General features: G+C 36.1%; 1 protein-coding gene across 2 annotated transcripts in view; it reads left to right on the top strand.

Annotated features, from left to right (window-relative positions):
• The window catches only part of wash (WASH complex subunit washout), a 55,133-nt gene that overhangs the window by 2,796 nt on the left and 38,937 nt on the right, over positions 1-13,400 (top strand). For both annotated transcript variants that reach the window (XM_090415828.1, XM_090415829.1), the window contains one exon: positions 11,210-11,476. In XM_090415828.1, coding sequence (XP_090271954.1) covers positions 11,243-11,476 — 234 coding nt within the window. In that variant the 5' untranslated portion in view covers positions 11,210-11,242. The remainder of the gene's footprint in view (positions 1-11,209; positions 11,477-13,400) is intronic.

Here is a 13,400-nt window from a genome sequence, read left to right as displayed (position 1 = left end):
GAATATTTGTAGCATGCAATTCTGGAATTATTTTTGAATTTGGCACATTCAGTTTCATTAAACACATTTTCATTAAAGAGAAAAATTTTTGATTTATCACCCAGGGTTAATTATAAAGTTCATTGATTTGTTTCCATATTGGATTACCATAAGATTTATAATGTCTTATCATGAAAAAACTCGTGTTAAGACTTTTTGTAGAATTTTGCCCAAGTTTTATAAGCATCTTTAACACACATGCGTGCACACACACACAGAATGGAACAGCGATTAAACAATAACAGAAAATTCTAAAAAGTGCCACTGCCACCTTATTAGCTAATATAAGATAGTTATAATGGTCAATATTTTCCTAACTGGAGAAAAAATATATATATATGTGATGATCAGCATATTTTTCTATCCACTGCAGATATTTTTCTAACCTCCCACAATGGGAGAGTGAATATCTCTCCCATTGTGGGAGGTTTTGGCTCTACTACTCCCATGGCAACCCATTCCATATTGGGAGAGTGTATCTATACTTGGGTGAATGAATATATGAAGGTGGAAGACAATCACAAACATCCATACCACATGGGATTTGAACCTGCAGCCTTGGCTGGAGAGTGGATACGCTAACGACTTGGCCAACCAGGCTGGCATATATAGTACAGTCATCCCTCGACATATGTCCGTGATCCCATAAGGGAATAAATAACATTTTCGACTACACTTTCGAACAAGAATCAAGTGAACGTAAAGTAATAAGGTTTCTATTTAGCAACAATGGATCATGCGCAGTGGCAACAACATTCATCGGCAACCTCCCTCGGCAGTCTGCACGTCTTCAACAGTTCCTCTGTTGATTTTGTGTTTGAGAAATATATTATTTGTGTATTTATCGTTAATTATTTCCCAATATTTTGTGCAACATGGCCCCTTACATGCCCAATCAATGAATCTAGTGAAGAATCACAGAAATAGGGGAGAGCAATTGATCTTGAAACGAAGTTGCAAGTTATAAAGCAGCATGAAGCTGATAAGCCCGTTAGTGTGATTGCACATGACTTCAGATGGTCTCATTCTACAGTGACAACCATTTTGAAAAATAAGGTTAAAATCGTACAGGCTGCAAAAGGATCTGCTTCCATTAAATTGACAATGGTAATGAAGCAACAACAAGTCCTATCGGTAACATGAAAAAGCTACTTGCATCATGGATAGAGGGCCTGAACCAAAAGCTTATATCCTCTTAGCACTAGGACCATAACCTCTAAGGCACTGTCTTTTCAAGATGTTCAAGGAGAAAGCAAGGACCCAATTACAACTACGAATTCAACACTTCTTCCGGTTGGTTCATGAGATTTAAGCAGCGTTTTGTGCTGCATAATGTGAAAATGTATGGTGAATCTGTAAGTGCCGATGAGAAGGCGGCCAAGGAGTTTGTGGAGAAATTGGGTAAAATTATTACAGAGAAAAATTATTTGCCACATCAAATATTTAATATGGATGAGCCTCCTTGTGTCGGAAAAAAATACCTGAGCAGACTTTCATCCACAAAAAAGCTGAAATCTGTGCTTGGTTTTTCAAAGCTCTTACTGCATTACGATTCTGTTAATGGGGTAATGTGGCTGGATATAAACTGAAATCATTTGTGTTATGGCACGGGGGAGAATCCACGAGCCTTCAAAAACATTAGGAAGCATACTCTTCCAGTTCATTATCGGAGAAATAAGAAGTCGTGGATGACTCAAAAATTGTTTGCGGATGCCTTAATCAATTGTTATGCAAGTGAAATGGAAAGCTATTGTGTGAAATAAAATGTAGAATTTAAAATTTTATTAATTCTAGATAATGCTCCAGGTCATCTGTCTTGCATCTGTGATCTTCACCAAGTTCAAGGTCATGTTTCTCCCTCCAAACACTACTTTGATCCAACCAATGGATCAGGGAGTTCTTGCAGTGTTTAAGGCTTATTATCAATGAAGAACTTTTTCAGAAACCATTTCTGCCACTGAAGGAAATTATCAGACTCTCATGCAATTCTGGAAAGCATTCAATATTTATCATGCTATTAAAAATATTGCTGTGGCTTTGGACGAAGTGACCGCTCAATGTATGAATGGCGTATGGAAAAAGACATTAAAAAGATTTGCGCACGATTTTGGAAGTTTTGAAAAAATGAAGACCTTTGTAAATTGAGTGAAGAAACAGTGGGCCTAGCAAACAATCTGAATTTCGAAGTGAATAATGACGACATAGAAAGTGCCCCTGAAGTGTTCACCAACGAGGAATTGTTCGAACTGGAGGAATAATGTGTTGCAGAAGAGGAAGAATGAGAAACAAGAAGAGGTAGTTAAACAATTTACAGTGAAGGGTTTGCAGAAATGTTCTCTGCAGTTAGCGATGTTCTTAAAATGAAGACATGGACCCCAATGTTGAATGCTACTTATTAATAGAAACAAAAGTACATGATGAGTTTGCTTGCTATAACAGATTTATGATGAAAAGAAGAAGAGCAACAAGCAAAGCACATTGGACATTTTCATCAAAAAAAAAAAAAGTTACAGAAGAAGAGCCGCAGCCTGGTCCTTTACATAAGGAAGGTAATGAAGTGTGATTGTCGAGGAAGATTTGGGTGATTATTCTCCTGTTTTATAGTGGCAGTAGCGCCCAGTACAGTTTTATAAGGTTTAAAAATTAAAATGACTGTATACTTATTACGGTTAGGTCCTTAACCCCTATAACTCTGTTGATTTAATGTATCGACATGTCTGAACCGACTTACGTCCTTCCTGATGGAACGGAACCCGGATGTAGTCGAGGCATGACTGTATATATATATATATATATTAATAAAGCTGGTACTTTTTAAATCTGCTAATCTTTCATATTTCCCATAAAGGGGATAGATGTGGACCATCGGAGCTATGGTATGACACAAAAAAACCAGTACCGAACTTCCAAAAAAAAAAAAAAAACAGTCCATAACATACCATTGTAGTTATTTAGTGGTGATTTTTGTGGCATACTATATTTTAGTTAGGAAAATGGAGAAATGTTTCACACATTTCTTTTTTTAAAGACATTCTATAAGAAATCTGGGACAGTTCATTTGTTCGCTGATGATGCAAAGTTGGGTAGGGCGATAGTGAATGCAGAAGATGTCAAAGTCTTGCAAGATGACTTAGATCGATTGGAGTTCTGGACTAAGGAGAATGGATGTCAATTTAATGTGACAAAATGTAAGGGTATGCATTTCGGAGTGAAAAGATTAGCAGCTGTATACCACATTGGTGGAACTGTACTCCAAGAGATTGATGATGCCAGGGACTTGGGAGTGTTGGTGGATAGGGAGATGAAGTTTAGGGGGCACATTGCGAAAGTAGCTAAATCAGCTCATCAACTCACTTGGTTGTTGAAAAATACCTTGACGAGCAGAGACAAGCAAGTTATTGTACCTCTGTACCGAGCCCTGATAAGACCTCATCTCGACTACTGTGCCCAGATTTGGTCACCTCGGTTCCTTCTTGATGGGGAGGAGGTGGAGAGGATCCAGAGGCGAGTGACTAAGATGATAGCAGGTCTATGGAATGAACCATATGAGAACAGGTTGAAGATTTGTGTGTTGCAGAAACTAGTTGATAGGCGGAAAAGGGGAGATATGATTGAGACATTCAAATTGCTAAAAGGATTCTATAGGATTAATTCAGAGGATATTTTTGAGATCAGGACTGGTGGTGGGAGAACTAGGGGGCACCCATGGAAGCTGGACAAGAGCGTGGTTAGCAGGGGTGTTAGAGCTGGGTTCTTTACTTATAGAGTGGTAAATGAGTGGAATAAGCTGCCAGAGTCTGTTGTGGGTGCCATGACGGTGAGCGAGTTCAAGGCAAGGTATGATAGATACTGTGAGAATGTTGAACAGTTGTGTGAACATGATGTTTAGGGCCTCCCTCGATGAGTCTAAGGACTCCCTGGAGTAGCCCGTAGTAGTAGTAGTAATAATAATAATAAAAATCAACTTATTAAAGATTCTTGTCTTGTTCAGGTGAACTCTGTTAGTGGAGATAGCATGCTGAGCAAGTCAGACTGTTCATGCGCATGATGTTTAATATAAGACTTATGTCTAATCTTTAAAGGTACACCTGTCACATAACAATATAACCACAGTAATTAACTTTAATGAAATGAAAGTACAGATATTTCGTACTGAAAATAACAGTACATCATCATCAGTGTGTAGAAACAAGCAATTCAAAGAAGCAGGAATACAAGGTACATTACATACCAAACCTGAATTGGAATGATTGTCTCTCTCTCTCCCAAAAGTTTGCCGATTCTCATTCTTTGTAAACATCAAAAATAGTTTCAATATTATTTATTAATATATTAATTTCTAGCATGCAGCAACCATTTTTAATTGGTAAACTGATTGTGGTATGTACCCTGTATTCCCATTTCTTTGATTTGCTTGTTTCTATGCATTGATGATGTACCTTTATTTTCAGTACGAAATATCTGTACTTTCATTTCATTAAAGTTAATTACTGTGGTTATCGTGTAAGTTGTTGTTTATAAGACTTGTGTTCTTCACAATGAATACATAATAAAATTGGTGTTTTTCTTCAAAGCTTTAAATTCTAATTTAAAAACAACTGTTTTATTGTTCCCAAAGGGAACAAGAAAAGACTGTTGCTCAAGAAAAATTGGCATGATACAAAATGCTACTATTACTTCAATCTCTTCTACTTATAGGCCTCCTCATCTGATCCTACTGGTAGCCAGATGGATAGGCATGATTCTCTTATTGAAAATGTTTCTGTTTGGGATGAAGGACAAAAGAAAAAAGCTTAAAACTTTCTATGCTTGTCCACCTAGATTATATAGTTTACCTAAAGTTCATAAACTTGGCATTCCATTCAGACCAGTTGTTTACTGTATAGGGTGGCCTACTTCTAAGTTATCGAGATTCTTATTTAATCTACTTGCTGCTTCTACTAGAACATCTTCAACTTATATAACAGAAACTTTGGATCTAAAAAAAAAAAAAATTGTGATCTTTGTTTAGGCCCTTCCAATGTTAAGATCAGTTGTCTTGTTTCTTGTTTACTAATATTCCTTTATCAGATATCACAAATTACTCAAAAAAGGATTTCCATTGGATATTGCAAAACTATTTGATTTTGTTGTACACTCTGGTTGTTTTACCTTTTTTAAAACAAATTATATTAACACACACATACGTGTGCTAAAGGAATCACTGTGGACTGTTATATATTTCTCCAACCATTGTTAACTTCTTCATGGAACACTTTCAAGATCTCTTTGAAAATATTTTGCTCTAGTCTGACTCATTTGTACAGATATGCTGATTACATTTTTCAATTCAAAATGTGTCGTCTGCAGTTCCTTTCCAAAATAACTGTAATCCATCCTAGGATCCAGTTCATTCACATTAGAAAAAAGAAGTAGATAACTATATAGCTTTTTTTTTCCTTTTTTTTTTTAAATGTATAAATTTTTTGTCAATCAGATGGTAGCTTACAATTTTCATTTTTTTTACTTTTTTTCAGAAGACTTGTACAGGTTACTATATTATTATTATTAAGAGATACCTCCAGGGAGGCTACTACACACACACCAGCTATCATAGTTATTCTTGAATTCATTCACACTGCTTGCACTCACAACATCCAATGGCAATCCAATTCCAATCATGCACCACCCTCTGAGAGAAAAATCTAGCCCTCACACCCTTCTTGGTGGCCTTCATTCTCAGCTTCCAAGGATGCCCTCTCGTCCTTTCCCCACCCTTCATCAATTGAAATCCTGTATGACCATTTCAGAAGTTTGTAAGTCTCAATCATATCACCCCCTCTTTCTCCTGTTTGCTAGTGTCTGCAGTCTACAAATTCTCAGTCTGTATTCATAATCAGTATTCCACAATCCTGATATCATTTTTAATACTCTCTCCTTTGTACTCTCTCCAATATGTCAGAATCACAATGGAAACCAGGAGACCAGACCTGCGCACAATAGTCCAAGTGAGATCTTATCAAGGCCTTGTAAAGAGGCAAAATAACATCCTTATCTTTACATGTGAACGTTCATTTCAGCGTTGCAATTATCTTTTGAGTTCTATTTGCAGTCTTTTCCACGTGGCCTCTAAACTTCAACATCCTATCTATTAACACTCCAAGATCCCTAGCCTCATTAGTTTCTTCTAGCCTAATCCCACCAATATAATATGACATTGGATATCAATCATGCCAAAGTGAATGACTTTACATTTACTGACATTGAATTGACATCCATTTTCCTATGCCCACAATTCTAGCCTATTCAAATCATTCTGCAAAAGACTGCATATCAGCAGCATTCCTGATTACCCTACCTATCTTTGCATCATCAGCAAATAACTGTATGTCACTTGTCAAATCCTTCCCAATATCATTAATGTACAGATTGAATAACAGTGGACCAAGAACTGATCCTTGTGGTACACCACTCGTTACCTTAAACCTAGCAGACTCAGATCCCCTGTATGCCACTTTTTGATATCTGTCAGTCAGCCATCCTCTTATCCAAGCTAATATTCTATAACCCAAACCCATTTTCTCCAATTTATGCAGCAGTCTGCCATGCTGTATTCTGTCAAAAGCCTTAGCAAAATCCAAAAGTATCATGGTGTATCCATTCCCCTTGTCTAGTTCAATGGTAACATTGTTATAGAATGTGAGCAAGTTGCTAAAGCATGACCTTCCCCTTAGTAAACCCATGTTGTTCATTGCAAAGTAGACATTCACTGTCAACCCATTTCTGAATGCGAGGCCCTATCCAATTTTTCGAAAATCTTCGCCACCACTCCTGAGATACTAATTGGTCGATAGTTGGATACATTGGTCTTTGCACCACCCTTGTGCAGTGGAATTACCATACATTCCTCCAGAATCTTCCCTGTTCTGAGACTCATATTAAACATCCTGGTCAAAGGAATGGGCAGTTCAGCTGAACATTCCTTTAGTACACGTGCTGATATTCCATCAGTCCTCCCTATTGCTGAATTCTTATTCAGTTTGTGCAGCAGCTCTCATACCTCGCCATCACACACCTGCGTTTCTTAATCTAGTGAAGAGGTAACAGTGAGCTCAATGTTGCGTTCACCAGGTTGATAGCTTTTAACGAAATGGGCACTCATTAACTGAACAACCTGTTCTGCATCTGTAATCTTCATGCCATCTGGATTTAGAAGAGTTATTCTTTCATATTCATTCTTTCATTTACTTGCAGCATATCGATAGAATTCTTGTGGGGTGTCTTTAGCACGGAGAGCCAGTTTCTTTTCATAATCAGACTTTGCTTTCCGTACAACAGTTGTGACTATTCTAGCCTGCTGCTTATAACGTTCATAACAGACATCATCGTTATGCAAACAGTATTCCTTCCACATCATCCTTTTCTTACGAATCTCTTGCTTAATAAGATTATACATCCATTTGGCTCCTACTCTATTTATTCTTCGAACTCTCGGAACACATTCTGATATTGCATCATTCAAGCATTGTTTAAATGCTTCCCATGCACTGTCGATATTCTTTCCATCCAGGAACCAATCCCATTCCTCAGTTGGTTATAATTTCCTGCTTTGTAGTTCAGCATGTAACCGTTGAACGGAACATTCATAAACTTAGTCACTTCCCAAGTGAGTACTGCATGATCACTGTCACCAACTGGAGGCAGAATAGTTACGTCTTTAACTGAAATGCCTTCTGACACTATAATCAAATCTAACACTCTTTGACCTCGAGTTCCTTCTGTCACATACTGCTTGAGGAAGTTGTCCCGCAACAGCTCAATAATTGCATTTTCATTCTTCTCATGAGATTCTACTGCTATCCAATCAATATTTGAATAATTAAAGTCTCCCATTATGATTACTCTTTTCGCGCTCACCTTTTCTATTTGGTGATGCATTTCTTCATCACCAGCAACCGATCCACCAGGTCTGTAACAACACCCCACTATATAACTTGTCTTGTTAGATTCCACTTAACACCAGATAGCCTCAAACTCACTGCCATATAAAATGTTGTTAGTAGTATTACTATATCCATAGGTCTCAACTCTAACTGGATTTAAGTCATCCAATATCATTAGCAGCACACCTACTCCTCTCCTATCCGCTCTATCCTTCCTAAAAATACTGTACCCATGACACTTGATACCAGTTAGTAGGTCTGATTCTGATAGCCAGGTCTCACTAATTCCTACAACCTGAGGTCGCAACATATTGACTAAGGCAACAAACTCTACCTCCTTTGTTTCTGATACTCCTAGCATTCATATATAGACATAATAATCTACCTGCATGTTCTTTTGTATACTCGTTTTTTGCAGTCTGCCTGACACAGTTGGACATCTTACAGATTTCTCTTCTTCTCTAATGCCTTACACATGTGGGCATCTTTGCACATATATGATGAGTCTGAACCGGGCGAACACAAACTCGAAATCGTTCTCGCCTGGTCAACATTTCCATGACAAAGCTCATTCCCATCATTAATACAGTTATATACCATTGTCGCTCTTACACTCACATTCACACCATTCCTCCCTTTATAATTTAGTTTTCTCATACCAGTTATCAGTTTAAGATACATGCTGAATTTCACTACCATCCTAGTCAAAAGGCATTAAAACCTTATTACATTGTGCTCATTTTTTACGTTCTTCTGAATGAATTGCAGAAAGAATTACATCTGTCTTCTTATCAAATGGTTTAATGATATTTTTCATCAAAAAAAAACATTTATCAGTAATAGAATCCATGCATCTTCTGTTCCAGAAGAAATAACTCATATTCTTGTCCCTTATGTGCAAGGTATTTCTGAATGCATAGCAAAACTTTTAAAGTCACTGAACATTTTTGCTTTTTTCCCTATCAGAAAAATCTCCACCTTTCTCACATCTCTTAAGGATAACCTTCTGCCTCTTGATTTTCCAGGCATCTACTAGAATCCTTGCACTTGTAGATTATCTTATTATAGACATAGGAAGATTGCTTTTATTCATTGTAAATAACATAAGTTTTATATTAAATGTCATTTGCCTGAAGAGACTAGACTTGCTGAACATGCTATATTCATTAAACATAGTTCACTGGAACAAGACAAAAATCCTTCAGAAAAGTCATTATAGAATGTCTTTATAGAGAAATTTTGTAATATTATTCCATTGTTCTAACTTCATCATCATCAAATTCCTGCCATGTACCCTCAAGGGGGTTAATAGGATATGATAGTACTACATAAAAAATTTACATCATTATAACTTCCTATCTACAATTTTCCTCCAAAACAGTCTGTTACTCATCAAGACTGAAACATTATCAGATCTTACATTTCTATCGTCTAAGGCACTTTGTACAGTATCAATCCACCTATATCTTGGTCTTCCTCTGGGTCGTTTTCCTGCCAACCTGGCAGAGAACACTTGTTTTGCTAATCTTTCCTTGCCCATTCTACTTAAGTGACCATACCACCTGAGATTAGCTATGCTAACGCATTCCTGGATACTGACAATGTCAAGTTCTTTCCTAATATCCTCGTTTTTAATATGATAATGCCATTGATGCTATCTGTTCATGGCTCTAATCTTTCTCAGGACTCTCATATCTGTGGTCTCTAGTCTTTGGTCAAGTGTTTTACTTCTGACCCAGCTCTCAGATGCATAAGTTAAAACTGGTTTGAACACTGTCTGTATACAACTAATTTAGTGTTCCGACTAATTTCTCTCTTATTCCATATGAATTTATTCAATTAACTTCCTACCATACCAGCTTTGTTGATTCTTTTGTCTATTTCCATATTTAATTTACCATCTTCACTAAAAAGCGTGCCTAAGTAGGTGAAATGTTTTACTTGTTCCACAGGTTCTCCGTTCACAACGCAGTTGACATTTTCAACGATTCTGCCTATTTTCATTATCGTTGTCTTTTTATTGCTGACCTTCATACCATATCTATTATGACAGTTATTCAATTTAGTCAGGGAATCTTGCAGGCTTGTAGCAGATTTATTTAGAAATAGAACATCGTCCGCATAAAGCAAAGAGCTGACATTAACATCTGCAATTTTGATATCATGTTTAATACCACTTTCCTTCATTATGTGATCCATATAAATAATGAATAACAGAGGGGATAATGTACATCCTTGTCTCACAACAGATTTAACATTAAACCACCTTTCTGTACTTCCTTCAGTTCTAACTGCTGACTTACAACTCAAATAAACTAAGTATTGCTTGATATAATGCCCCATTGACACCATATAACTGTAGTGTATTGAATAGCTTCTCTCTTGACACCTTGTCATATGCCTTTTCCAGATTGACAAAACTTAAATATAGATCTTTGTTATATTCCCATGCTTTCTCAACTATTTATCGTAAAGTGAAGATCTGATCCTGACAGCCTCTATTTGGCCTGAATCCAGCTTGTTCTTCACCAAGCTTTTCTTCCACAATTCTTCTCAACCGTTTCTCAAGTATACTCGAGAAGCAGTTGAGGAATCTTGCCAGGAACACTCAGTAGGGAAATATCTCTGTAATTCTCACATTGTTTTATTTCCCTTTTTATATATGGGTACTATGAGAGCTCTCCTCCAATCATAGGAAATTCGTCCCTCTGTCCAGGTTTTCTAAACTATGCAGTGCAGCCACTGTAAAACATTTATACCACCATAATTCAGCATTTCTGGCCGAATTTCAAGCATTTGATGGCTTTTTCTACTTCAAGTATGGATATGTATTCCTCACTGTATGCCTGTTGAGTGTTTTTTACCACTGTGTTATCACTGCGTGTTCTAACTTTAAGGGAACAAATGTAGACCATCGGATCTATATGTGAAAGATAGTGTTTTTTAAATCTGTTTATTTTTGCTAATCCTCCCTCCTTTATCTAGGGAAATATTGACTGTTTTTGTTGTCTCACATTAAATGCTAAGGGTGCTGTTAGAATTTTCTGTTATTGTTTAATTTCTGTTCTCGCTCTCTGTGTGTGTGTTGAAGATTCTTATTATTAAACTTAGACAAATATTCTGCTAATAAGTTTTAATGTGAGTTTTCTTCTGTTTTATAGTTTGTTATTAAAGTTCATAGCTTCATGCTTTTGTTTATTAAATGTAAACAAATTTCATTTTTTTATCAAACCTTTTGTTTTTTGCAGATATTGGTATTCAGTTCATAGAGTAAACACATTATGAAGGTCCAAATATATAATGTACCACTAATTCCACCTGATCTCCGTAGAGAGGAAACTATCAATCATATTGCAGATTCCCTTGACTTTCTTCAGAAAATAACAGATGATATTTTCTCTCGTATTGCATCACGTGTTGGAGAGTATCACAGTCGCCTGCAGTCCATCAATGAGAGAGCCAGTATAGCACAGGCAAAAATTAACAAAATAAGAGGCAGCAATAAAGCTACAAAGGTGACATTTTATACATTTTTTTAACATATTCACATCTTTATCTGTCAGCAGATATCAACAGATTAGATTTTTTTTTATAACTGATGAATCAGTTGTGCATTTTTTGTTTTTATACTTGCGTGTGTGTACTCCCCCCCCCCCCACACACACATATGAGTGGTTGCAAAATCTATAGTGTATCATCATTGTGTGCATATAGTTAATTGTCATAGGATGAATTTGAATTCCTATTTTGGTTTGGATTGTGATTGCATTCCTGGATAGCACTATCATTTAGAGAAGCTAGAAGTTTACTAAGCCACCTTAATTACAAACTAATTTAATAAAGGACATTTGCTGTTGATTTACACGGGACTGTCTTGAAGATCACATTCAATTAGCATAGCTTTAGTACTTTATGATCTACTCTGACAAAAAAAAAAAAAAAAGGAAATGATTGCATGCGATAAATTGTCAGAGCTCTCCTTTTCAACCATAAAAGCAAAGACTGAGAAAAAAATTTTATTAGTTGATTGAAATAAAACAAAGTTATTGGAAAACACAACCAAAATTGAAACTTAAATCTATTTTGGATCTGGCTTGATCAGTTAATTTGTGATATAGGGACTGTTTGTCTCTTATGGTGGTAAGTTCACCTCAGCAAAACTATAATATAAACATTTTGCATGTGTTTCAATAATTAATCTTTTGAATTGCATTATACAGTTGACCCTTGAACAATACAGGTTTGAACTGTGTGGGTCCACTGATTTTTTCCAATAACTATATTGGAAAATTGTTTCCAATATTTTCCAAAATTGGAAAATTTTGGAGATTTGTGACAGTGAAAAAGCTCTCAGACGAACCACCTAGCCTAGAAATATCAAAAAAATGTAGAAAAGGTTTGGTATTTCATGAAAGCATAAAATATACGTAAATGCTATTCTATTTTGTCATTTACCACCATAAAATACAGACAAATCTATTATAAAAAGTTAAAATTTATCAAAATTTTAACTTTTAACACAAATGCTTTCAGACCGTATGTGGTGCCATTCGCAGTCGAGAAATGTAAACAGACATAACAATGCCGTATTAAATCATAACTGCATAAAATTAATTGTAGTACCTACTGTAATAATTGTGTTATGAATATGACTGTAATACTATATGCCATAAAAATTTTATGATTCATTCATTGGTGTGTAGGCTAGACCACCTTAAGCAATCATATCGATTACACTAAGCACCATAAAGCAATCATTACTGCTTCTTCATTATCAATGCATGAATCATTATGCCTGTAAATAAATTTGAATTTCTTTTGCACATTATTTTTCATTTTTGATGTCTAGTGTTAGTAATTCGTATAACATCTACATCGTTTTGTATCACATAAGGCAAAATTGATGTAGGTACTGATAGACAGACAATTCATCCTGTAAACAGATGATGTAAACTTACTGTATTGATTAATACAGTATTGTAAATGTATATTCTCTTCCTTATGATTTTTTTAACCCTTTAACTGCTGAGAACGTATTATTATGGGCTCGGAAATACATGCCTGCTTTGCTGAGCCCATATATGTACGGTTGGCGTGCCTCCCATATTCAGACAATTTTTTAGTATGGAAAGAATCGCAAGATATTTGAACTTTGCAGGTAGGTTCCTCCATCTATTGCCAACCAGTTGAAGTTTATTTGACTTGGGTTTCTGTCCTTGTATGACATCTAAAGAGAAAAATTTGAACTGGTGCAACTAATCATATGCAGTACAATGCATAAACCACGTGACTGCAGGGATTTCAGGGATGTCACAATATGGCATCTACCAGTAAATATCCGCGTTATCTTACTGATGATCAAATTGATGAATTGTTAACAACAAATGAGTCGGGAGAAGAATTGTCTGAGTTAAGTGAATTGTGTACTTCAGACGAAGA

Source organism: Typopeltis vanoorti, chromosome 3, assembly GCF_054136105.1.
Source record: "Typopeltis vanoorti isolate ZY-2024b chromosome 3, IOZ_Tvanoo_1.0, whole genome shotgun sequence".
NCBI lineage: Eukaryota > Metazoa > Arthropoda > Arachnida > Uropygi > Thelyphonidae > Typopeltis > Typopeltis vanoorti.
Note: the sequence above shows the minus strand (reverse complement) of the source record. Positions and strands in the feature narration are given on the sequence as shown.